Below are 27,942 nucleotides of genomic sequence, written 5' to 3'. Positions count from 1 at the left end.
TACAATTATTATCAATTATCATACAGATTTTCACACTTGAACTGTATTATTCATCTCTTTAGTCCATCTATAGCATTGATAGGTGCTTGAATCACAACATGTCCTAGATCCCAGGGACGGACTGACCATTTAGTCACTCGGGCACTGCCCGAGGGCTCGGGGTCGGTAGGGGGCCCCATGAGATGCCCCTGGTACCTTTCATAGGCTTTTTTGGGTGTGGTTTGAGTGTGGGCAAGGACACAGGGGCCCCATGATTGCCTATTGCCTGGGGGCCCCTTGAGTTGTCAGTCCACCCCTGCAAGATTCCCAACTGTTTTATAGTTGGGGTGAAGGCAGGATATGTCTCCCTGAAGAGATGGGTCTTCAAGGATCATCTAAAGGTGGACAAAGTAGGAGAAACATGGACAGATTGGGTTAAGGATTTTCAGAGGATAGGAGAAGGTCTAGAGAAATCCTGCAGGTGGGCATGGGAGGTAGTGATGAGGGAACTAAAGAGCAGGAGATCTTGAAAGGAGTGAAGATAATGGTTTGGCTGATATTTTAAGATGTGGTTGTTTACAGGCTCACATTTTTCGAAAAGGTTTATTAAGATCAAGACTTTAAAAGGGATTTTCAAAGCCAACTACACCAACAATAAATAAAACAAGGATAAAGTATCTCAAAAACAAGTTTATTAAGAACTCTATGACAGGATTACAGTATACCAATGTGAACAATAAAGAGTAACAATTAAATAGCCTGTTGATCCCATATGGAAGAAAAATATATATTGAAATATATTTTTAAAATATTCTTCCCAAATATATTGACATATATTTGAAATACTACAGTTTTGGCCATATATTCAACATAGTTCAAAATATATTTTGATAACTATATATATATTGCGTTTTTTATATATTAGAATATTAGAAAGTATATAAAAAATATTTTTAAAAATATATATTTTTTAAATATATTCTTCAGATTTTTTTCAACATATAAAATAGTCATTTTAACATATATTTGTACATATATCTGTATTTTCAAAGACATACAGTATATTTGAAAATGTATTTGTAGAAATATTTTTCATATGTTTTGTAATAGAAACGCATTTCAACATATTTTGTGTATATGTGTGTGTATATATATATATATATATATATATATATATATTGAATATGGCCAAAATTGTTGTATTTCAAACAGGGGCGGACTGACAACTCATGGGGCCCCCGGGCAATAGGGGATCATGGGGCCCCTGTGTCTTTGCCCAAACTCAAAAAAGCCTATGAAAAAGGTACCAGGGGCATCTCATGGGGCCCCCTACTGACCCCAGGCCCTTGGGCAGTGCCCGAGTTTCCAAATGGTCAGTCCGCCCCTGATTTCAAATATATGTCAATATATTTGGGAAGAATATTTTTAAAATATATTTCAAATATATTTTCTTCCATGTGGGATAACAGATCCATACTGGTCAATACTGTAGAGGATAATTATTACTAATTACTAAACCAGTTTAGTAAGTGTTCTTTGATAGGATTGCAGTATAGCAATGTCAACAAAAATCAGCATAATATATAGGCCATTGATGACTGTGCCATTTACATAGGTCCATACTATAGAGGATCTTACCTCCTGATGCCCTCATCAATGTCCATCTCCCACTTTCTATGACCACTTAGTCATAAGTCAACCAACCCATCATGTATCCATGTGTTTGGAATACATCTGTGCAAAAAACAGGCCAGTTAGTAACACTGCAGCAATGTGAGCCCACACCATTAACCAGTTAGCCGCACTCCTTCTTTCTTGTTTTACAGTTACTCACCAACTGTTGTATCTTATAGAGGAAAGACCCAGGAAGCAATAATACAGCTGAAATCCTGGTTGGAGAAGAACCCACGTGTGGTGGCCCATTTTCCGGTAGAAGTTCGCTTTGCCAGAGGAGATGATATTTTATTGAGCCCATGCTTCAATCAAGACAGCTGCTATATGAACATCATTATGTACAGGTGAGCAGTTTTTAAGAGGCTTAGAAGGAATGTTGTCACAAGTTACCCTGCAGTTTCCTGTTTGGATATTCTTACCTCCTTGCTGCAGTGTTTTTCCTACCCTGATTCCATTCACATGTATGGTTGGTTGTGCTCACCTTTGAGCATTGCTTGCTATTCTGTGGGCTTTAATTGCCTTACCTTCCCTTCCATCACTTCCTGGCCAGCCTCCTAGTTTTCTTGCCTAGTTAAGACATGATCATTGTAGGCCACATTGCCTGAGCAACTTCACAGTTCTCTAAACTGGGTGCTTGTGCCGTGTTTCCTGTGTCTGACTACCCGTACACCGACCCCGCCTTTGTTTACCTTCTGTGCGTGTTTGCTGCCCGTCCTGACCTTGGCTTGTCTCCTGGATTTCCTTTTGTCTCCTGCTGTTTGCACTCTTTATACCCGAGTGATCTCTGCATCCTCAGCTGGGCGTACCTGTGGGCTGCAACCTGGTTCCAGCTTGCTGCAAGTCCATCCCTACCACCATCAGGGGCTCTGGTGAAGAAGCAGGCTGTGGCATAGGCTCCACGCCCTGGGGAACCTCAAGTTGGTGATCTACAAGTGCTCACTACCAGAAATGCTTGACAAATGTACACAATTTTAAAATTACAGAAGGTGAATGTTTGGCACTCCCGGAAGATGTAGTTGTAAGAGACCCTCAACATTTTCTAAGAACCTGGCTCCTAAAAGAAAATAGTCTAAGAACATTCAATCAGAGGAGAACATTCAATCAAAAGAGAAAGAACATTTAATCCTACAAGAAAAGAGCCTAAGGATAGCTGATCAAAGGAAGCAAAAATACCTGTAGACCGGTTTGGGGCCCGCACACTAGGGACACTGGGCAAGTAGAAATCAGTTCAATAACCATTGTATAAATTAGTGTTCCTACTACTGATTGCTGGGGTTCAGAGGCCACAAAAAAGTGCCAAAGGGCAGCAGGTGACTTTGGGCCATATGTGGGCACCCTGTAGAGATAAAGATCCAACTCTTGGAACACCACTTTAATGGCTTGAAAACTGGATCCTCTTTTTTCCAGTCCAAGGTTGTAACAGCAACACACCAATCTGTTAACCTTTTATTAAACAGGTTTCACATCTAAAACTCCATCTGGAGAATTAGAGGATGCGTTTAATTAAGGTGTAATTCATGGATTGGTATGTTGTTGGCATAAGTGTTTTTTGGCTTGAAGTGAGAGGTACCTTCTGCCACTATGGGCAGCCTCACCGAGCCTCAAGGGAACAGCGCGGGGGCTCTCACTAACTGTTCTTCTTTGAAGGCTGGAAGTGGTTTTGTGTATACATTTACTCCCTGTTTTCTATGATCAGGACTAAAAGGCACATTTAAAAAATTTCCATATAGTAACCTTGGTTAAAAGTTCTTTAAAAGCAGAACTAAAGTAATTTATTTCTAATACCAACATTAAATTTGTGCATGTATACTTGTAAACCTGTGTTCTCTTTTCCTCTCTCTATATTTTATATTCCCATTAGGGATGAGGGTTTGGTTTGCTGCTATCCTTTTTTGTTCAAGTTAACCCTGAAGAATTCTATGGGCAGCAGAGTTAAAAGAGCCAATAAGGGGCTTTTGGATAAACCAACACCCTTACTATACAAGGGGGGTGGGGGGTGGATGGAGCAGGCATAGTGTCTGTGTATTAGATGCTGTTGTAGGGAAAGGATTGGGAAAGCTGACTAGGGAGAGAATAGGGTCAGTAAGGAAACTGTAATTCTGATTGCTAGCTCTTTGCCAATTTCTGTTTCCAATTCTGTTTCCTGGTGGGGGTATTTTGAGTTTTGTATTTAACCATTTCAATACCGTGCAATTTTACACCTTCCTGCCCAGGCCATTTTTCACGTTTCAGCGCTCTCACACTTTGAATGACAATTGCGCAGTCATACAACACTGTACCCAAACTAAAATTTTATCATTTTCTTCACACAACTAGAGCTTTCTTTTGGTGGTATTTAATCACCGCTGGGGTTTTTATTTTTTGCTAAATTAACAAAAAAAGGCCAAAAATGTTGAAAAAAATACACGTTTTTCTTTGTTTCCGTTATAAAAATTTACAAATAAATAATTGTTCTTCATAAATTTAGGCCGAGATGTATTCTGCTACATGTCTTTGGTGAAAATAACCCAAATTAGGATGTATTATTTAGTTTGTAGGAAAGTTATAGAGTTCACAAACTATGGTATAGATCTGATTATTGATCAATCCTGAAGTACTGACGGCCAATCTAATTTGTTGAGGTCTAAGAATGTCAGAATAGTACAGATATCCCCCAAATGACCCCTTTTTGCAGAGTAGACAGTCCGACGTACTTCATAAGAGGCATGGCGAGTTTTTTGAAGTTGTATTTTTTTGGTCATAATTTTTCGGAAAATGAAAAAATTAAAAAAATTATTTTCACTATTTTTTTTTTATATACTGTCACCAGTGCAGTACAGCGTCATCATATAACTGGCATGGCGGTGAACAGGGACACTGACTGGTGACAGTATGAAAAAAAAAAAATATATATTTTTTATAATTTTTTTTATTATTTTAAATTTTTTATTACTTTTTTTTATTTTTTTTAACATTTTTTTTTCATATTTTACTATGACCAAAGTAGTACAATGTTACCATAGTAACATTGTACTACTTTGGGGAAGTGATCAGTATTTTCTTTTTTTTTTTTTTTTTACACAATTTGCTTATAGCAAAGAAATACTTTGCTATAAGCAAGCATTTACCTGAATGAAATGGATTCATTCAGCTTTTTTTTTTTTTGTGCTTAGCTGTGATTTGGTCACAGCTAATCACATGACATGTGCATGTGATTAGCTGTGACCATTCACAGCTAGGCACTAGTATACAATGGATGGCATCATGAATGAAGCCATCCATTGTATACAACTGCAACGGAGCCGGTACTCGGATCTGTCAACGGTCGTGTCCGAGGTACACGCTCGGTGACAGATCAAGCCGCTGCGCCGCTCTGCATTAGTGCAAACGGCGCATGTGTGGGAGCATGCCAAATGGCGTGCACCCGGAGTGGAGAAGCAACTTTCAAGCCGCCAAACGGCCATTGGCCGGGCGGCAAATAGTTAATTAGGGGTTATATTAGTTTTTGTTGTATGTATGTTGATAAGGCCCATTTTTAGGTTGAGCTGTTTTTTTTTGTGCTGCAAGGGACTTTTTTAACTTTGAGATATTTAAAGCAAAGCATTCATATACTGACCATGTGCTATTAATACTGACATTTGTTTTCAGCATACTGGTACATCCTTTGAAAGAAAAAAAAACTAAGGGGTTTATTTACTACAGCCAAAGAGTGCAAAATCTGACTCACATCTGCATAGAAACCAATCAGCTTCTAACCTCAGCTTGTTTATTTAAGCTTTGGCAATAAAACCTGGAAGCTGATTGGTTTTCTGTGCAGAAGTGAGCCTGATTTTGAACTCTACAGCTTTAGTAAATAGACCCCTATGCATCTAAACCACCTCCCGTTATATCATTCGCATTCAGAACACTTCATCTATCCCCAGGGATAAAATAAATGTTAGGCATAGACTGGTTAGGCCTTTTATCCCTGATTAAAAATGTCCTTTTGATAGATATGTTTACACTGATGTATCCTGTGCAATACCTTTATTTTTGTACTAAAATTCCAGCCTGTGCTCCTTACCCTCGTAGCCTTCCTCATTAGCATTGTCCTGCAGCTTGTCAATTTTACACTGCTCTGCCAGTTTTCTGGTTTCTTCATTCAAAAACACCCGCCTATGTGTTTTGTTTCCAGCATATTTCAGCCAATTCTTCCCCATTAAAACTGTCCTGCTGCTGGTCACTTTTAAACTGCTGTGACCCACTGTCTCCTAATTCTTCTACTAAAACAATTGCCTATTGCTCCCACCAGCCAGCAGGATCAGTATACAAAGAGGTCTCCCTAGGGGTTGGTGGGGGCTCACCTGAGGTGCGGGGTCTAAGCACTAACTGCTGTTCACCAGAGCTGCTGATGGTGTTGATGGGTGTAACTGCATGTTAGTACCAGGTTGCAGTCCTCAGGATCGCCCCACCAGAAAAGGGAAGCTGAGGTTCTGTTAGCAGATATGGCAGGTAAGGATCAAGCAGAAGCAAAGTCTGTAAACAAGCCAAAGGCCAAAAACAAATTGTTGCAGGTTGGGTTCAAGCAGAAGTGTAGATTAGGAACAAGCCAAAGGTTGGTAACAAGTGGTTGCATGTTGAGATCAAGCGGAAGTGTAGTTGAGGAACAAGCCAAAGGTTAGTAACAAGTGGTTGCATGTTGAGATCAAGGGGAAGTGTAGTTGAGGAAGCCAAAGGTTGGTAACAAGTGGTAGCATATTGAGATCAAGCGGAAGTGTAGTCAAGGAACAAGCCAAAGGTTGGTAACAAGTGGTTGCATGTTGAGATCAAGAGGAAGTGTAGTTGAGGAACAAGCCAAAGGTTGGCAACAAGTAGTTGCATGTTGAGATCAAGAGGAAGTGTAGTTGAGGAACAAGCCAAAGGTTAGTAACAAGTGGTTGCATGTTGAGATCAAGCGGAAGTGTAGTCAAGGAACAAGCCAAAGGTTGGTAACAAGTGGTTGCATGTTGAGGTCAAGCGGAAGTGTAGTCAAGGAACAAGCCAAAGGTTGGTAACAAGTGGTTGCATGTTGAGATCAAGCGGAAGTGTAGTCAAGGAACAAGCCAAAGGTTAGTAACAAGTGGTTGCATGTTGAGATCAAGTGGAAGTGTAGTCGAGGAACAAGCCAAAGGTTGGTAACAAGTGGTTGCATGTTGAGATCAAGAGGAAGTGTAGTCAAGGAACAAGCCAAAGGTTGGTAACAAGTGGTTGCATGTTGAGATCAAGCGGAAGTGTAGTCGAGGAACAAGCCAAAGGTTGGTAACAAGTGGTTGCATGTTGAGATCAAGAGGAAGTGTAGTCAAGGAACAAGCCAGAGTTTGGTAACAAGTGGTTACATGTCAAGTGGTAGTGTAGTCAAGGAACAAGCCAAAGGTTTGTAATGAGTGGTAGCAAAGATACAGATGGCAACTAGGGTTGCCACCTCATCCCTTTAAAACCGAACACATTATTTACACAGGTTCTGTAGCTGATTAAGGTGGTAATTATACTCACCTTTATTGTTTGAAGGCATGTATTTGGCTTTGTTCCTTTCCCCCATTTATGTATACATCTGGATGGGAAGGAATGAAAGGTAAAAATGAAAGAGCAAGGCATTGTCAAGAAGGCTTTGGATCCTTGTGGTCTCTGTTTTGTTTGATTACTATTTCTGTTATTCTGTCCATTACGGGATCTGCGTATTCACATTGTTCTATTTGTGTGTAATCCTGTTGATACAGTAATGTCATTGTGGATACTATAAGTACTGTTCCATTTTCTTTATTATCTTGACAATAAAAGTTGCTTGTATTTAAAAAAAAAACTCTCCTAGTGCCTTAAATGCATTAAATTAGACTCAGAACTTGTGTAATTAAAGCGGAGTTCCACCCAAAAGGGGACGTTCTGCTTTAATGCTTTGTCCCCCTGCTCCCCATCAAGGATTGGTACCTTTGGGGGGGGGGGGGGTGGGGGGGGGGAGCGGGTACCCCAATTTGACAGGTACCCACTCCCACTGCGATTGCCTAGGTGATCAGAAGCAGAAGTTGTCCTCCCTCCCCGTAGTATTCTGGGACATGTGACAGGCCCCAGAAGACTACTGGACCTTTCACAAAGTGCAGCGCTACTCACACATGCGCAGTGGGCACCCGGCTGTGAAGCCACAAGCTGTCACAGCCATATGCCCACACTGAAGATGCCAGCGGCAGGGAGAGAAGACGGGCAGTGAAACCAGCCGTGGTGAGGACACCGCTGGACCGAGGGACAGGTAAGTGGCTGTATTTTAAAAGTCAGCAGCTACAGTTTTTGTAGCTGCTGACTTTTTTTTTTTATCCAGCTGGAACTCGGCTTTGATATGTGTTCGCTTTTAAAGGGATGAGGTGGCAACCCTAATGGCAACAAGAGTGATAAGAGCGAGATATTGGCTGGAGAAAGCACAATAATCTGACAAACAATAAGACGTGGCTTAAATAGAAAGTTCATGGGAGGAGCAAAGAGTTCAAGGTTCACCAGAAACAAAGTGCATGACAAGATTGTCAAAGGAATTGTCAAGGGAGCTGTCTAGCACCTCAGGTGGCTCAGCAAGAACAGATACTGCCAGACACAGCAGTGGTTGCAGGTTCAGATCTGAGTCCTGACACTTTTCTCTGGTATATTTTGGCCACTTCTCCCTCAATAGAAATGTCATGTTGCTGGTCAGTTTTACACTGTTTCATCATATTCATACTTTAGTCCTTAAAAAGAGCATGACAGAACATGGCCAATGTCTGTACAGTATGTAAGCCAAACTAATTGTAAAATAAAGAATCCATTCCACAGTCAAATATGCGCTGCCAGTGTTTGTAGTCACTAGGTGTGTCTGTAAAAATTATACTCTTCCGTAGCAGCACATCCAGCTTTAGGATACCCCCCAAAAAATGCTATTTAAAGGATTTGTATATTTTAACAATTGTCCTTAAAGATGCATAAAACAAACCTCTGATCAAATGCATGTTTTTTTGCATTGATGCATGTTCCCCATGGTAGTGCCCAATGTGACGGAATGCCTGTCACCTTGATTAAGTGATTCCGTCCGAGAACCGCTTCCTCACCACTGGGACACAGGATATGTCACACCCAGCTACTAGCTCTAAAAATCCCTAGATTTTACCTTAAAGATTCCCCCTCCATAGTTTAATGGGATTCACAGCTAAGTTCAAGTCTGAAGAATTTCAAATACCATTGGTGAATCAAACCCTGGTAGATTCGCTGATAACTAATTAAAGTAAAAAAAAGTTTTATCTGTTCAAAACTCTTTATAAAGTTCACTTTAAAGGCATAAATACTGTACAGAGACATGATTAAAAACAAATTCATAAATGCATCATCTTGCAGAGTCCATTCTTTTACCTCTCCTCAGCATTGTATTAGGGCAGGTCTATCCCTAACCCAATCCACCCTCTCCCCTGCAGAACTGTGGGCTTCATCAGCTCATCTCGTAATATTACACCTCTTATTCCTCAGCATATACAACCTTGACCGGCTTGCCTCCTAATGAGGCTTAATCCTAGATTTGAAGGAAAAGGGGGAAGGATGGCAAGCATACATGCTCCCAAGAAGTGGCCACTCAGCTAAGTGTTGCCAGGTATATACAAAGAACAAAAACATCTGTCATAGGACTTTAATTGAAGTACAGGCGTACCTCGGTTTACAAATTTAATGTGTTCTGTGGGACTTTTTGTATTGCAAAAAATTCGTAAACCGAATTTACTATAGGAATGCATTGAAAACCAATTAATCTGTTCGTACAGAGACATGATTAAAAAAAAAATTCAAAAATGCATTGAAAACCAATTAATCCATCCCGGAGGTCGGAAAAAAGTAAAAAAAGTCTTATCTGTTCATAACTCTTTATAAAGTACTCCACTTCCTTAAACTGAACCTCTCCAAAACCGAGTTTCTTGTCTTCCCCCCAGCCTGGACACCACCCCCCATTGACTTCTCCATCACATCCAACAACGCCACCATCAAACCTGCCCCGCAGGCCAGAGTACTTGGTGTCATTCTGGACTCCAACCTATCCTTCCAGCCCCAAGTCCAATCTTTAACAAACTCGTGCAGACTCCACCTCCGCAACATCGCCAAAATCCGCATGTTCCTAACCCCAGAAACCACTAAACAGCTCATCCACTCCCTCATCATATCACGACTCGACTACTGCAACTCCCTCCTCACTGGCCTGCCTCGCCGCTGGCTATCCCCGCTTCAGTCGATTCTGAATACAGCTGCCAGACTCATTCACCTTTCCAACTGCTCCGTTTCCGCCACCCCCCTCTGCCAATCCCTCCACTGGCTTTTGATTGCACAACGGATCAAATTCAAAATCCTAACACTGACGTACAAAGCTGTCCACCATACTGCCCCGAACTACATCACTGACCTAATATCCAAGTACCACCCAGCACACACACTCCGCTCCTCACAAGACCTCCTTCTCTCTAGTTCCCTGGTCTCCTCCTCCCATGCCTGCCTCCAGGACTTCTCCAGGGTGTCACCCATCCTCTGGAACTCCCTGCCCCAACCCATCAGATTATCACCTACTCTCCTCTCCTTTAGGCGCACCCTGAAAACCCATCGCTTCAGGGAAGCCTACCCCACCCCCTGCTAACTTGCTGACCTCCTCCACTCTTCCTACCACTCCATCCCCCACAGCTATCTCCTCCTGTGCCACCATCCCCTCCCTCCTAGATTGTAAGCTCGAAAGAGCAGGGCCCTCGATCCCCTCATGTTTTGCATTGTATTGTTATTGTTCTGTCACATGTTCTGTCCCCCTTTGTAATGTACAGTGCTGAGCAAACTATTGGCGCTTTATAAATACTGTATAATAATAATAATAATAAAAAAGTGCACTTTAAGGGCATAAATACTGTACAGGGACATGATTAAAAAAAAATTCATAAATGCATTGAACGCCAATGAATCCAGGTCAGAAAAAAAGTACAAAAAAGTCTTATCTGTTCAAAACTCTTTAGAAAGTGCACTTTAAAGGCATAAATACTGTACAGGGACATGATTAAAAATTTATTTGTAAATGCAGTGAAAACCAATGAATCCATTTGTATTGCAAAAACAATTTGTAAACCGAGGCATTATTTTCAATGGATTTTCATTCGGAAACCAAAAATTACGTTAACCGAGCCGTTCGTAAGCTGAGGTACGCCTGTACAACATTTGCCTAAAAATATTTATTGCACAATAAATGAAAATCTTCTACGTGATAAAAGAAGGTTTGTAAAAAGAAGGCTGATTTGTAAATACTACCATATATTGGCATGCAATATACAGTACATCATTTTCACATAATACATGTATATACAGTACTCCACTTTTCCAAATTTGTAACAAAACATAATAATGGGCACATTCTTTAGCTCGACGCATTTCGTGACCATACTCTTACTTCTCCAGGAGCAGATGCCCAGTGTGAAATCTGTAAGCCAAAAATTCATTGAATATGTTCAAAAGATCCCCCCAAAACAGGGGAAGGGTGGAGATATTTAGACGTATAGATGTCCAATGCTTACAAATCAGCTATATAAACAGTCTAAGATAACAACTCCAAATAGAAACTGCTGACAGCTCACAATTGTATTGTATATTACAAGCGCTACCAGGGTGCATCCATTAGATTTTTATATTTCGATGTTATTTATTGAAAAAGATTTTTTATAAATTCACAGAGGCAACAGTTGAACAAAAGTTGTAACATAGTAAGTAGTCTCAATGTGATAAAGAGAACATGGGGTGAACATAAAACTCTAGAGGCGATGCTTAATCCCTACCCAAAAGCAGAGTACATCACTTACACACGGTCAGAAACACCATCCAAAACTAAAGAAAAGGGTGCTTAGTAATGCGAATCAGGTGACTGAAGACTGGAGCACCCTAGAATGGGAAGAAGGCAAACCAAATCTAAAAAAAATCCACAACAATAACGTATCAAAATGTAGAAAACTAACACAGTGGTGAGATTAGGAAAAGGGAGGGGAACCGGGAGGGGAGAGGTAGGTCTCCTACCTCTTCCCTCCACTCGTCACTAGTTTGAAACTACAAAGTCATTGTCATCTAAGGCATTAAGAGCATCGTACAAGGTATGACCAATCACATATAGTAGAAAAAGAAAGAAGGAGAAGGGTAGAGATAATAGAGTAATAGATGTAGAAGGAAGGAGGGTCAAACCAGGGCTCATCAAGGAACGGAAATATACCGAATCCATGGGTTCCATAGGATATCAGACTTTTTAATATTGTTACGGAGGATACAGGTGAGTATGTCATTAACCATAATCCAGTTGAGCTTTTTCTTGACGTAGTCAAGTGGAATTACTGGCTGTTTCCAAAACTTAGCTAGTAATGCTAGCCGCCAACAGCATATAAGTTATTAATTTTTGTGACTTTCTGGGGACATACTCAGAAAATTTATAAAAAAGGCCCATCTCCGGGGATCTACGAATGTTCACACCCGTCACTGAACTGAATAAATGAAACAGGCGGATCCGAAATCTAGTCGCCATCGGACACTGCCACCAGATGTGGTACACAGTCCCCATCTGGCCGCAACGCCGGAAACAATGTAGTGAACAGAAGGGTGCATTTTCGCAATTCCGCCATTAGATTTTTAGACCCACATTGGAGCCAATTTAGACAGAAGACCGCTAACCCACCAGAATGTCTTTGGAATGGTGACGTAAACCACACAAGTACACCATGCAGGTAGTATCTTGGACACAGCTTGAATCAGGAACCCCAGTGCTGCCAGGCAGGATTTCAAACCACTGCCAGAATGCTCATGTTTTAAAGGGTGTTGAGCACACTTTTAATTAAGGCAATAGCCAGTGAGGGGGGGGGGGGGATATGCAAAGCATTGAGGCAATAGCCAGGAAGGGGGTGGGAATATGCAAAGCATTTAGGCAATAGCCAGTAAGGGTGGGGGAATTTATGCAAAGCATTAAGGCAATAGCCGGTAAGGGGGGGGGGATATATGCAAAGCATTAAGGCAATAGCCAGTAAGAGGGGGGGGGTCGCAAACGTGCGCACAAGAGACTGACGCAGTCTGCCATTTTGTTAAGAGTAGCCATGGTATTCCCTCATTCTCCTTCCCCCTCCCTTCCTGAGAGGCACAATGACAGATGTGTGTGTGTTAAAAGTGTCACAGGCCAGATCCCAGCAGGGAGCCACGTGGTGGGGCACTGTCCCAAGAACCTGTGCCATTTCGCACCTCAGGAGAGATAAGGCAAACTTTCCCAGAAGTTGAAAGAGATTCCGAGCTAATAAACCTAGCTCAGCGTAGGTGATAGAATCAGATAAACTCTTCTCAAATCCATTTTTCCCCTATGTCTCATATCTTGGAATATGAGAGACTTACATAAAAAATGAGCATCTCGCCAGATGGGCTAAGAGGAGCCGAACATTTTGGTGGGTCACTCACCTTGTCTCGGACACACAGGGAAGCAGAAGCATAGATCTCGTGAACCTTGCAGTATATAATTTCATAATTCATATCTAATCAATCCTCAGCCTTGTCTGCATAATAATCTACCAGCGGGTGGATTGTCACTTGCGCAGGTGGAAAGTTATAGGCAAATATGAGTTATGGAAGATATTTTTCTCCATGCCCTAAGTGGAGATTGGCCTTTGACTGCATAGCCACCCCCCTGCTGGGGACTTTAAAACAGGCTGTCAGGCCTAAGAAGAGGAGTTGAAGACATCTCCCATTTTTTCCATCGTAACATAGGGAGATCAAAGTCCTTCTGCTCAGAAACTTGGTCTGCTTACATCCAAGGCTTAATGGCAAGTATCTTAACCCTTTAACCTCTCCCTGATATCTCTTTGCTGTGCTGCTAATCTCTGTATGTTTATATATATATATATATATATATCTTAGTTACATCTTTTTCTGTATGTTTATATATATATATATATATCCTCGTTACATCTTTTTCTGTAAATATTTTTTATTGCACCCGTTTGACCTCTTAGTAATAAATCTTTCTTTCTGAAAGTGTTGAACTGTTTCTATAGCTCTTAGATGCAATTTACGAATCCCTGCCTTTAAAGAGAACGCTACTGTGTTTCTTTGAACCTCTGTATAACCGGCCTGTGGACCGTTTTATACAGACGATTTTATCAACCATTATAGTGTTATAGCTGAACGCAGAGTTTCCTCTTTCTCTGATCAAAAAGGAGGTGGTGGCAGTGTGAAGGGTTAATTGCGTAATTAACCTGACACAGTAACAATCGATTCAGGTTGCTGGCACATCGATCGGTATCCATTAGCTGGAAAATCATTGTGCAGGGTGCAGCTGGGTGTGGCATTGTTACGCACGTCACATCGCGGTTGTAGATCGGCTAGCCCTTCGGTCACGAGTTTGGTGAGAAGGTCTGGGGTCTGACGCCGCGATCGTGACATATTGTTGGCAGCGTACATGGGATAGTTGCATTAAGAGCTTCAGTGCAGTGTTAAAAAATTGGCTCTGCACTGAAGGATTGTAACCTTTGTGGAAACAGTCCTTAGAAACAAGTGGTGCATATTTTTTATCTATATATATAGAGAGAGAGAGACATATAGCAACAGCTCCTTCCTTTTCCTACTTTCTATTCTATCTTTGCTTGCAATCATGCCTGGTGCAGCAGAATACGAGAAAATGAGCAAAGGTGATTTGAAGGCGGAATGTACCTCACAAGGATTGGACGTCGGTTGTAGATCAGCTAGCCCTTTGGTCACGAGTTTGGTGAGAAGGTCTGGGGTCTGATGCCGCGATCTTGACAGGGGGGTATGCAAAGCATTAAGGCAATAGCCAGTATGGGGGGGGGGGGGGGGTGGCTGTATACAAAGCATTAAAGCAATAGGTGCTGTGCAGCTCTGCTTTTGCCTGATATCATGATCACATACTGTATATCTGAAAAAGTAAAAATGGAAAAAAAATAGAACTATAGACATCCTTTAAAAAAAGCTTTTTCTTAGGCCATATGGAAAAGATGTCCCGCATGGAGAATACTGGCTGGAATATGAGAATATTATGAAACGTGTTGGAGGACGACCACACTGGGCTAAGGTAATACAAGGATTTACATGTGAGCTGTGATTTATCACATTTTCCACACCTCGACACTTAGGAGTTGATTTACTAAAGGCAAATAGACTGTGCACTCTACTACTACAGGCAAATAGACTGGGCACTCTGCTACTACAGGCAAATAGACTGGGCACTCTGCAAGGGTGTTTTCTCCAGAGCTTAGTAAATGAGGTGAAGCATCGCTTTGCAAACAATACCCAACCACATGCAAGACAAAGAAAAAAAAACAACATCCTGTGCTTGCACACGATTGGATGATGGAAGTCAGCAGAGCTCCCCATTATATACCAAAATGCCCATGCACACTCTATTTGCCTTTAGTAAATCAACCCCAGTGTCTCCTCCTTTGCTTGTGTCTCACGTGCTCCTCCTACCAGACACTGCAGTTCACAGTGGGAAAGTTCCAGTCACAGAGGCAGGGCTGCCAATTTAGAGAGCAGTGCGGCTAGATGCTGATCGACAAGCTATAGCCTTTTTTTCATGGGGAGGTCCTTAAAATAAATTTCTGGGCTCATGGAACCACCTGCTAATAATAAGTACTGTATATCTACTAGTTATTAGAAGGAATGCTCCCCATGATTGTGACCAATGGGAAGAATTCCCCTTACAGATAGCTAAAAGACAATCATTGTCAGTGGTTTGCAAGCAGGTCCTTACAGGGTGTACCCCTGGCCCGCAGAGAGCTGCTCACCCCATGGGACTGGAGGGAAGACTGCTGCAAGATGTCATCGGTGACCCTTGCCTCTGGGTTGTTTAAGGGATGCCTTACCTGGGACCAGAACACTGCCTTATAGGACTAAAGGGACTCTTTCCTGCTAAGGTGTGAGCTGGGCAGCCGTGCTTAGTAAGTTAGGGAAGGACTGTTCTGTTGTCCATTGTTGTACTGAACTGCTATACTTCAGTAAAAGTTATTAACCATGTTATGCCTGGTCTAAAGTTACTCAAAGAGGTCCAGGAAGGTATATGGTGTATCCAAAAGAAAAGGACTTGTTAATTATACACAGGGGTGAAGAAGAAGAACTGGAGGGCCACTATAAGAGGTTCATTCGGCAGAGGAGTTGGCAGGAAGTGTGCAGTTGCCATGGGTAACCAGGGACTGGTGGGAATGCAATAGCAGCCACACAGCAGAGAGTGGTACCGGGTATGGGGGATGGGTCTCCTGGTTAGCAAGGGGACATGCACTGACTCCCTCCCTAGAGGTCAGTGCCCCAAAGGCATATCCAAATCCGCAGCACGGAGACCCCATGGACATAGCCACAGGTATAGGAGATCTGAAGGACTCACTTAAAGGGCCATTGGAAGGTCGCTGGAAAGAGGCTAACATGCATTTTCAGGTGTGCAGTTTCATGTGTTTTTACCAAAGCATTTTTCATTGACATTACATGAGAAAACATTAGTGCATATCCACAAATTGTTTTTAGCCATAAAGTGTATAATCTGTGTCTGTTTTCTTGTTTCTTGTTTTAGGCTCATACTTGTACCCGTAAAGACTTCGAGAAGATGTATCCTGAATTCACCAAATTCAAAAACTTAAGAGAGAAGCTTGACCCAACAGGGATGTTCCTCAATGCTTATCTGGAAAAAGTCTTCTACTGAGAAATAGTAAAACAGTACCCGATGATAACTTCAGCCAATAATCAATCCAACACTGCATCACCAAAGCACAACAAAACATGATTACAGTTCTAATACCGAGTTATATGTCAAAGCACATGTTTGGCAATACATGGAACCCCAAGGATCAGTTCATTGAACATTCACCCCATCAACACATTCTGGTAAATGTGCTGCATTGAAGAAAATCAGAATTAATTTTAATGGACATATAAAGAAATAATTAAGGAGGTTGACCTGTGGTGGAATTATGGGGGACGGTGTTACGAACCTAGACTACTGCCTTTCTGATCCCGGTAGACAAATGGTTCATTGGATGACCTATTCTTAGGCTTGGGGTTAGCAGCTCCTAGCATGAACTTCCATCTTGTTTGGTGTTTCCTTTAAAATATGTATTGATTAAGAAGATCAGATATAGCCAACACGTTTTGGGGGAAAGGCCTGCCTCATCTTCAAGGCTTGAACAAATGGTTCGTAGGTAAATCTGGACCATGGCTTCCCTCAATGCTGCTTGAATCTTTTAGCAATCAGACCATTTTAGCTTTAACTCAGACTTTCTAGTCAACTCTTCAAATTTAACTATGACCCATTTGTTCAAGCTGTGATGAAGGGAGGGCTTTTCCCCATAATGTGATGGCTCCATGTGATGGTCTTAATAAACATTTAAAATAATTCATCAACCAAAACAGACATTTGTACTAGGCTTTCCTAATCTCATGTCAAAGAATAGTTTATTTTATGTATCTAGAAATCAGTCTTTGTGCTAGATGTCCCTTATCATACATTCAATCAGCAGTATTCCAGAATTCTTGTGGAACAAGCTATTAGCTAACTTTTGAAAATAGGAAGGTGTGGAATGTTGATCTAATATGAGTGACCCAGACTGAACTTTACAAGGAATTTTTCTTTGATATGTTAATGTAAAATTTCCCCTTTCCCTCTGTTCTATACTGTCAACATTTTAAGTTCTGAAGGGTGAGTGGTGAGAGATTAGAATATCTGTCAGATACTTCTTGCTGGTATAGAAAAAAATCCAACAAGAGTGTCATGCCTTGGAACTAAGATTCCAAAAAATCATTAATATTGGTGTTGAAGGGGAATACACCCACTAAATGGCTTTTTGATTTGGTCCCAAGGTTCTTTTCCCTGTAGGTGCTCTAGCAGCCAGGCACCCAATTTCAGTCACACCTTCGGCTCAATATCAGTCTAGATATATTCTTTTTGATGCTTTATTGAAAAACGGGAACTTGGAAGGGTGCAGGTTGACCACGGGATGCTCCAGCAATGTAAAGTAGTAACTTAAGGACATCTATCTTCCTCCTAAAGATTCTAAGCATAGTGCTTGCAGCAGCAAATGATGGGCTGATCTGTATTGGGATGCCAGGAACAATGTCCTCTTTAAGTATTCAGATTCTAATGCAAGATGGATAGCAGCAGCACACAGTCACTGGGATCTCTCACACCAGTCTGTACTCGCTTGGATAATTAGATGCCTCCTTCCATTATCTTCCAGAGATCTCTCCTATGAAGTCTTCAGACCAGAGCAACAAATGAAGTCCCTCAGTCAGCTCCAGCAGAGTTCAGTAGAATAGGCCCTCCAGCTAGCAAAGCTGGGACCTCGATGAACATTAAAAAACACAGCTGGACTGCCCAGAAGGGCAGCAATCCTTCAGGCTGGGATCTCCTCCTCCTGGAAAAGAACCCTTCTGCTCCAGGTTTCAAGCTATTTCTGTTCCCTCCCAGCCACCTTCTGGGCTCTCTCCCAGTCATTGCCTGGGACCACATAAATATGCATACTGTGAATTTGTCTCTCCCAACCCTATATCTTCCAGAATCATCCAGAAGACAGGGGGACGCAGTCAGCTCACAGCATGTGAAACTCAGAGCAGACCAAAGCAAGAACAGGCAGCTCCACTGATTACAGGAGAGACAAGAATTCGATTTACCTAATCTAGCACCTATCTAGGAGGGTGCTACAACAGCTAACACATTTTGGGGGCTCAAAGAGCTCTGATTTCTTCTTCCACCCTTGTATTTGCTTTGTAGCCTTGAAAAAAAGGAGATCTTTGAGATACGAAACCTTATTGGATACTTTATCTTCTTGTATGAATCGCACCAATATTTATGATTTTTGGACTAATAGTTCCTTGGTTTGGCACTCTCATTAGATGTTTTCTATACCTGGATTTCAAACTCTGGGTCTCCTTGCTAAAGGGTGCCCTGGTTATGCTAAGGGAAGCCTCACCAGAGCCATTGTCCCAGGATGAATGTATATGACTGTTTTCAACCACAATCACTGAAAAGTCAAATCTAGCACCTCACTGATACATTTTCTAGGTTTTTATTGCTGTCTGTATTCACATTTTTATGTGTATGTAGTAGCACTGGACCAATGAAAGCATGGCTTGGTATTGGTGAATACACAGTGGAATGAATCTTCCTTCCAGAGGACTTATACCCAATGAAGGTACAGTGTAGTAGGACCTAGTTGTGGTCCTGGGCTGCTGCTTCTCTGTTAGCGACAAAGAGAACGCTCAGCATTAAACTCTGAAATGGGTATATAGTCAGCATTATATATAAAGAAAATGCAGCGCTGTGTGATGTTACTATATTGCGGGCAGATATAAATAATAAATGAAACCAAAGCAAATGAATAAATAAATCAATCAATAAATAAATCACAGTCCAGTAATGGTGCTCGCTGATTCCCAGTGCAAAAGTTAGAAATGCGCACTAACCAGAAACGTATTAATAATACGCATGTGGATGATATCATGGAGATTCCTCAGCTCTACCTCTGAAGAAGTGTGTGCGCACGAAACGCGTCAGCTGGAGCCCAGGACGCCATTGACACTACGCCGCCGGTTGTGGTGGCTATTTTGGGCCTATAATAATTTTCAACATATTTACCATCTGTTGTATCACCTCAACACACCTCCATGTATGTTACTGTGACTGTGGGGGGGAGGGGGAGTACACAAAAGACTCAATGGAGCTGAGGGGGATGGAAGGCAACTGCTTCTTAGTGTACCTTGCTCTGAAGCCCACCCATTGGAAGATAACTTGGGTGGGTGGTTCTTGGGATGGTCTATTGTAAAGTGCATAATACACCTAGGACAATGGACAAGCCCTCTCTTTATCGTGTGTGCCTTCCAGGAGCCAGACCTAACAACATCTGGGTGTCTGTAATGTATAAGCCATGCTCTATCTTTTATTTTCTATAACTTCCTTTCTTATAGTCATCTCTCTATACTGTAACATCTAATATTTTATTTCATGTAACATCAATTGATTGACTATATTAGTAACTATTTGTTTTCTGTATTATATTTTTCTTGTATTTGATTAATAGAAAGTTTCCTTGCTGTGTAAATAAATCAGATCTTTATTTTTTGCACAGTGGTTATCTTTTAATATTAACACTATTGGCTAAATTCAGGTATAGACAAAAGGTTATAATCACTTATTATGTTTATAATCTGTATAGAATCAAGTAAATAAGTGTGGGTAGGAAAAACCGCCAAAACACGGTGCCACGTGGAGGCCCGGTGGCCATCTTTAATCTTAAAGGGTCAGTCATTTGATTAAACCTGGCACCATTGTGAGTTTTTCCTGAACACTCCTGTTTTTCTTGAATAAAATCATTTTCATCAACCTACTACACTATGGGTTCTTTCCTGTGTCTTCTGCGATGAGCCTTTTCAGCTTCTGCAGACCCAGATTGATCCCTGCACCAGCCTTTGAGAGGAGGAATTTTCCACTTCACACACTTCTGTAAGGATTTCTGTGACCTGCTGGACCTCCATTTCGCCACACGAGGGCGCTTCATCTCTACTATCTTCAGCTCCTGCCCATTACCAGACCAGAAAAGAGAGGGGAATCTCCATGATATGATATACACATGTGTATTATTAATACGTTTCTGGTTAGTGCGCATTTCTAACTTTTGCACTGGGAATCAGCGAGCACCATTACTGGACTGTGATTTATTTATTTATTGATTTATTTATTAATTTGCTTTGGTTTCACTTATTATTTATATCTGCCCGCAATATAGTAACATCACACAGCGCTGCATTTTCTTTATATATATATTTTTGGGACTTTTATGTGTTTTCCTTGAATGTTCAGCTGCTGACCATTGGAGCGCTCACTGTATTTTTTATACTCTCATATAGTCAGCATTATATAGTTAGCATCCGATACACCAAGAAATGTTGTATGTTAAGATTTTTGGATAGAACAAAGTTTCCAGGAACAGGCGTTTCCAATAAATATGTCAGCCAGCACGTCGAGTGTTTAATGAACTGATCTTTGAGATGTTTGCTTATCCATAGCACACTGTTGCAGAGAACCTATTAAACTGTTTTTTTTTTTCAAATTTTTCAGCATCTACTGTTTTTTCATTTGTGTATTAGAGATATATTTATGGGTCTGTTCATGGTTACCATGAACCATGTAGGAAAATATATGCAATAAGTTTTACATTGATAACCAGATGTCCACACTTTGAGTTTAATAAAATACATCGCTCTACATCTTTTTTTTTTTTCAGTGTATTTGTATATAGCACATTTAAGCTTTAGAACAAAAGGTAATCATTGCATCACATACCCCAAAAATAAGAGGATTATTCCTCATTTCAGGACAGTGGGTGGAGTCATGTAAATTATTCCTTTATGCTTCAATGGCCATTCCAGAGATCTCTCCTCTGAAGTCTTCAGACCAGAGCAACAAATAAAGTCCCTCAATAGGCTCCAGCAGAGTTCAATAGAATAGGCCCTCCAGCTAGCAAAGCTGGGACCTGGATGAATATTAAAAAGCACAGTGCATGTACTCTATATCAGGGGTGGACTGACAACTCATGGGGCCCTCGGGCAATAGGGGATCATGGGGCCTCTGTGTCCTTGCCCAAACTCAAAAAAGCCTATGAAAAAGGTACCAGGGGCATCTCATGGGGCCCCCTACTGACCCTGGGCCCTCGGGCAGTGCCCAAGTTTCCAAATGGTCAGTCTGCCCCTGCTCTATATACTTATAGAGCCATTTACTCCAGACTGCATACAGCTGTTTCAGGCTTGTTGGTCAGCACCAGTGCAGTGGATGACAACCATGGCTTCTATGGACTAGAGCAACCTTTCTCAACCAAAAAATGTGCGCTGCCACCTCCTCAATCCATGGCTTCAAACCCGGTGATCAGACTATGAGGCCCCTGATACCTCTCACAACACAATCTACTGCTGAAAAAGTTGACATGCTGGTGGGTCATAAAAATGAGGTCTTTAAATCACACGAATACAGCTGTACAAGATTCAATGTATTTTGCAGTTACAGTAAACCTTAATCATGGCTCAAGGGCTGAAACAAATTGGCTGTTTTATTATTATTTATTTCAGGTACTTATATAGCACCATCAATTTATGCAGCACTTTACATATATATTGTACATTCATATCAGTCTCTAACCCTCAAGGGGTGTACAATCTAAGGTCCCTAACTCACATTCATACACACACAGACTAGGACCAATTTACCTACCAGCATGTCTTTGGAGTGTGGGAGGAAACCAAAGTACCCAGAGGAAATCCCTGCAGGCACAGGGAGAACATGCAAACTCCAGGCAGGTGGTGCCATGGTTGGGATTTGAACCAACAACCCTAGTACTGTTAGGTGGAAGTGCTAACCATTTAGCTACTGTGCTGCACAGTTTTACAGCTGTATTCATGTGATCTAATAAAGGAAGACCACATTTTTCTGACCCAACCCAAGTGCTGACTTTTTCTGCAGTGGACTGAACCTTTCTGAACCATTTCACCTCAAAGGATTCCTTGAAAAAGTTTGTATATTCAGACAAATAATTAAGTGTTCTTGCATGGCAAGACCACTTACTGTTATCTCACACATATATTCTTATTATTATAGCCAAATTTACCACCCTAACTCCTCCCACAGTTTTTACACTACATAGACAGTAATATACCGAAACGTGTGGATCAGGGGCGGACTGACAACTCATGGGGCCCCCGGGCAATAGGGGATCATGGGGCCCCTGTGTCCTTGCCCAAACTCAAAAAAGCCTATGAAAAAGGTACCAGGGGCATCTCATGGGGCCCCCTACTGATCCCGGGCCCTCGGGCAGTGCCCGAGTTTCCAAATGGTCAGTTTGCCCCTGGTGCGGATTGTTCCCGATTGGTGTGCTATTACTTTGTGGAATGTTTCGCCGAATGGTTCACGAAATATCGGCGTGTTTGTGGCGAAATTGGTCCCATAGGAATGAATGGCGGAATGTTCAAAACTAGAATGTGAGCTGAAAAATCAGGACATGATTTCTAAACTGCCATCACTCCCTCATTTTCAAGCCCATCTACACATATCTTATATCAAAACGTTCAGCTATCCCTGCTGCCACTAAAAATGTCCACAGCTAAGCCATAGTTTTCACATTATGACCATTTGTTTGCAACTAACGCCGCCCATTGACATTCATTGAAACTCCACTCTAGCCACCTCAAATTTGAAGGGCAATTTCTAAACTGCGACTGTGCCTTCATTTTTAATATTTCAGAGACATACTATGCATCAAACTGTAGGTCTGGGTCTTGTGATTCTCATAATATAAAGCTCTTCGGGGAAGGATTTATACTTTTTAAACTACAACCGTTTGAAGATGGCAACCGCCAGTGAAGTGAGCAAGTTGGAGCAGTTTGTTTTTAACCGCTCTTCTCTGCCCTTGCTGTAGAGTGAGTTGCCATAGGAACCCAGGTGTGTGAGCAGGCAGCAGAGTGACAAGCCACTCCATGTCAGGACTCCAGGTATGACCAGAGGTGTGTGGATCGACACAGGGAAACACACTTCAGGTATAGCGTGTAACACAATATAATTTATTAAAGACAACACAAACATAAACGCAGTGCAAACAATCAAACTCAACACTTACATAAATATGTACAACCAGGTGCAATAAACCTTAAACTAATAGGTACCAGTGCAGTCAGGGCTGGAGAGGTGGAGCGGTCAGGCAGGCCGAGCCCACAGCACGGATTTCCTCAGGGCGCGGGGTCTAAGTCCCAGCCTGCTATTCACCAGGGCCCCTGATGGTGGGGATGGACTTGGTGCAGACTGGAACCAGGTCACGACCCCTTAGTGCGTCCAGCTGTGGTAGAGAGTACTGGCAGGGGAGTGCAGGAACGGAGTCTGATGGGAAGAGGCAGGTAGACTTACTAGAGGTGATCCATGCGGGATGGATGGATCGTCGGGTGAAGTAAGCGTAGTCAGACAGGCCGGGTCGGTATCGTGCGGGCAGCGTGGTACAGGAGGAGCAAGCAGAGAATGGTCGGGGTCACAAGCCAGGTTCAGCAGGTAGCGGGCAGTGCGGTACCGAGGATCAGGCAGAAGGATGGTCAGGCAAGCCAGGGGTTCAACAGGAGACGGTCAGCAGAGGTCAGGATCAAGCAAGGTCAGCAACAAGGCAGGAACACAGGATACCAGGTACAGGGGCTCATGGGAAACATACACCAAGGCCCAGATCACAGGCCTGGTCATTCCTTAAATACACCTCCTGCAATCAGCCCCAGGTGTTGGCTGACTACAGGAGTGAGCTTCTGGCTGCTGAGAGCACCCGCTAGTCAGCCCTGGTACTGCAGCCCACACGGCAGGTGAGTCCCACCACCAGTGCTGAGTCCATTCCTGACACTCCACCCAGTTATTCCACCAACTCCAGTTGTAGACTACTGGTGGAGGCAAGAACACTTCACACAATTTCCCCAGAAATTGTAGCTTTTCTAGTTGCAATTACAATTTGCCTGGTTTGAATTTCGCGTGTTCATTTCACTTTTCACTAAACTTCACCATACTCTTTTTCATTCCAAGATCAGCAGGTTGCCACCCTGACAGGGTCCTTCAAATTCCAAGCCTAATTCAAGTTTGGGAAAAATATAGAAAACTCATTCCCCAGTAGTAGATAAAAAAAGACTACATGCACATGGGAAACTTGGCCCATCAGTATCAATTACCAGCATCGTCAGGTGGGAGGTGCAGGTACAGTGTCCAGCCCAGCTGCCACCAGCCTGTCAATATCTTTGACCGGCTAAAAAGCATTTGCTGAAATACATGGTACTAGCATGCAGGGCGTAAGCGCTACTTCATTTTGACATAGGTCCCTACAGCCCTAAATGGGAGTACCAATCAGCACAGTATCCAGCTGCCACATATTTCAGGCTCTCATAGATTTTGGCTGGATGCTGCAACTGTGCCTCCTGGGTGTCCAAAAATGCCAGGACTTGATGTTGATGGGCTAAACGGCCATATATAAGCAGATTAAAAGAGCAATTTTGGAAGCTATACTAACCTGATCTCTGGTGATACCCCTGCAGGCTCACCGATCCAGCTCTGCTTCACTTCATCATACATGTTTTCACTAAAATAATTTGGGGGGTTGAAGGAATGAGGATAGGGCATTACCTTATCTGTTTTATTTTAAAGCCAAAGAGGCTTATACCTACCTTTCTTTTGCTCCTGTGCCAGGGGTGGACTGACCATTTGGAAACTCGGGCACTGCCCGAGGGCCCGGGGTCAGTAGGGGGCCCCATGAGATGCCCCTGGTACCTTTTTCACAGGCTTTTTTGAGTTTGGGCAAGGACACAGGGGCCCCATGATCCCCTATTGCCCGGGGGCCCCATGAGTTGTCAGTCCGCCCCTGTCCTGTGCTGTTCTGCCTAGTTGCTGCAAATGAAAATCCTTACCCTTGTATAAGCTTGACTCACTACCTGCAGCTTATCAAAGATTATGTTCAATCTTCTATCTCTCATGTATATATCATACATTTTATGTATGTAAATGAATACATACATACCATGGTCTTCCAATTCATAAAATCCGGGCTGCAGTATGCTACAGAGTTCTTTGTGCTTAACCTAGCACAGAGGACTCTGTAATTGGAGGAGTGCAGTTCACATGACTTTGAAAAGCCACATGACTACACTGTCCTCCTGGCTATTTTTTTTAAGAGCTCCCCCTTTCTTTTGAAGGGGAGGGGGGGCAAAGACTTCGGGCTTCTATTGCTGTGATTTCCAAATGCGTTAAAGCAGTACCCTGTCCGTATTGCTGCTTTTTGACTATACCTATAAATAGCCAAAGGTCTGTGGATACCTAACCATTACATACACTACGTTACAAAAATTTTGAGACACCCCTCCAAATCATTGGATTCAGGTGTTCCAATCACCTCCATGGCCACAGGTGTATAAAATCAAACATCTAGGCATGCAGACTGCTTCTACAAACATTTGTGATAGAATGGGTCACTCTCAGGAGCTCAGTGAATTCAAGCGTGGTCCCGTGATAAGTTGCCACCTGTGCAATAGGTCCATCCATGAAATGTCCTTGCTACTACATATTCCACGATCAACTGTTAGTGGTATTATAACAAAGTGGAAGCTGGGAAAACAGCAACTCAGCCACCAAGGGGTAGGCCACGTAAAATGACAGAGCGGGGTCAGTGCATGCTGAAGTGCACAGAAGTCGTCAACTGTCTGCAGAGTCAATAGCTAAAGACCTTCAAACTTCATGTGGCCTTCAGATTAGCACAACAGTGTGTAGAGAGCTTCATGGAATGGGTTTCCATGGCCGAGCAGCTGCATCCAAGCCTTACATCACCAAGTGCAATGCAAAGCATCAGATGCAGTAGTATAAAGAATGCCGCCACTGGACCCTAGAGCAGTGGAGATGTGTTCTCTGGAGTGACGAATCATGCTTCTCTGTCTGGCAATCTGATGGACCTGTCTCGTTTTGGTGGTTGCCAGGAGAATGGTACTTGCCTGACTGCATTGTGCCAAGTGTAAAGTTTGGTGGAGGGGGGCTATGGTGTGGGGTTGTTTTTCAGGGATTGGGCTTGACCCGTTAGTTCCAGTGAAGGGAACTCTTAAGGCGTCAGCATACCAAGACGTTTTGGACAATTTCATGCTCCCAACTTTGTGGGAACAGTTTGGGGATGGTCTACTTCTGTTCCAACATAATATGACATGACAAGGTCCATAAAGGCATGGATGGGCGAGTTTTGGAAGAATGGTCAAACATTCCCATAGACACACTCCTTAACCTTGTGGACAGCCTTCGCAGAAGAGCTGAAGCTGTTGTGGCTACAAAGGGTGGGTCAACTCAATATTGAACCCTACGGACTAAGACTGGGATGCCATTAAAGTTCATGTGAGTGTAAAGGCAGGCGGCCCAATACTTTTGGCAATATAATGTATATATAAGCTTGTTAGATATCCCATTATGGAGTTGACCTCTCTTTGCAGTAACAGCCTCAACTCTTTTGAGAAGACTTTCCACAAGATTTTGGAGTGTGTCTGTGAAAAGTTCCCATATGAGGTTCAGTACCAATGTTGGATGAGAAGACCTGGCCCTCAATCACTGTTCCAGTTCAGTCCAAAGGTGTTCTGTATAGACCACTCAAGTTCCTTCTCACGAAAATGGCCAAACCATGTCTTTATTGAGTTGGCTTTGTATACAAAGGCACATTCTCTGTGGAACAGAAACGGGTCTTCCCCAAACTGTTACCATGAGGTTGAAAGCACACAATTTGTTTAAAATGACTTCATATGCTGGAGCATCAACAGTATCCATAACTAAATACACCAAAACAGTATAACTTTTGACCATATAACAAAGGTTCTTAACTAGAGGGTCGTGGCCCACTGCTGAACCACACCCTCCCCCCTAATGAGCTTTCAGTTAGCTGCAGGTCCTGTAACTTTTCACGGTGACTTCCAGCTCCCATAGTGTCCAATAGTGCTCCTCAATCTTTCACAGTTTCCCCCTAAGGTAGCTCAGTCCCCATAGTAGCTGCCAACCTCCTACAGTGCCCCCCATCCCCCAGAAGTGTCCCCTAGCTTTCTGCAGAGACTCAGCTCCCTCATATTGCCTCCCAAAGTGCCCCCTAGCTCCTGCAGTGCCTTTCAATCTCCTACATTACCCTGCAAACCCCCTATCCTCCTGTAGAGATGCCCAGCCCCCTCCAGAGAACCCATTTCCCACAATTTCTCCCAGATCTCTCCAGAAAGCTCATCCCCTATAGGGAAACCAAATTCTAGTAAGTTCTAGAATATAGTGGGTTAGGAGAGGTAGATCCTGGACTGAATATTCATAAAGCCTCAGCCAATCTCTGGTCAAGGGGATGTCCAACAGGAATCTGAGATGTGTATAAATAGTCTGGGACCTGGAACAGCAGGGTCCTTGTCATGAAGGAGAAGACCCAGCCTGAGGGGCTGCTGACCTTCTGGGCAGAAGACTGCAGAACTTTCATCAAGGCCCCAGCCCAGGGAGTCCTGGGGGACCTATTTCTAATCGGCTGAGAATAGTTTGGAGAAACTCTGCTCAGGATCTGTCCTGGAAGCTCACGGTACAGGGTCTGGCTAGTGCTGGAAGGAAACATCAATGTACACAGGGACACAGTGACTAGAGGCCTGAGAGAGTGATAGATCCTAGAGACCTGTTGCTGCTTAATTCTGGGAGAGAATGTTCCAGAGTTGCTGGCTTAGGGCTGCTTCTATAATCGGAGTCTCCTAAGCTGTATGTCTACAATCTCTTACAAT

At 42.6% G+C, this 27,942-nt stretch overlaps 1 protein-coding gene across 1 annotated transcript in view; it reads left to right on the top strand.

Annotated features, from left to right (window-relative positions):
- Positions 1-20,009, top strand: part of LOC149445369 (L-gulonolactone oxidase-like) — a 140,120-nt gene extending 120,111 nt beyond the window's left edge. Inside the window, exons 7-9 of the mRNA XM_089653869.1 lie at positions 1,833-1,997; positions 14,626-14,716; positions 16,205-20,009. Coding sequence (XP_089509995.1) covers positions 1,833-1,997; positions 14,626-14,716; positions 16,205-16,333 — 385 coding nt within the window. The 3' untranslated portion in view covers positions 16,334-20,009. The remainder of the gene's footprint in view (positions 1-1,832; positions 1,998-14,625; positions 14,717-16,204) is intronic.
- The last annotated feature ends 7,933 nt before the right edge of the window (positions 20,010-27,942 follow it).

The sequence above is a fragment of the Staurois parvus genome, unplaced genomic scaffold, assembly GCF_062004578.1.
Source record: "Staurois parvus isolate SC_StPar_1 unplaced genomic scaffold, SC_StPar_1.0 ptg000723l, whole genome shotgun sequence".
Classification (NCBI taxonomy): domain Eukaryota; kingdom Metazoa; phylum Chordata; class Amphibia; order Anura; family Ranidae; genus Staurois; species Staurois parvus.
The sequence above is the reverse complement of the archived record's forward strand: the minus strand, read 5'-3'. Positions and strand labels throughout refer to the sequence as shown.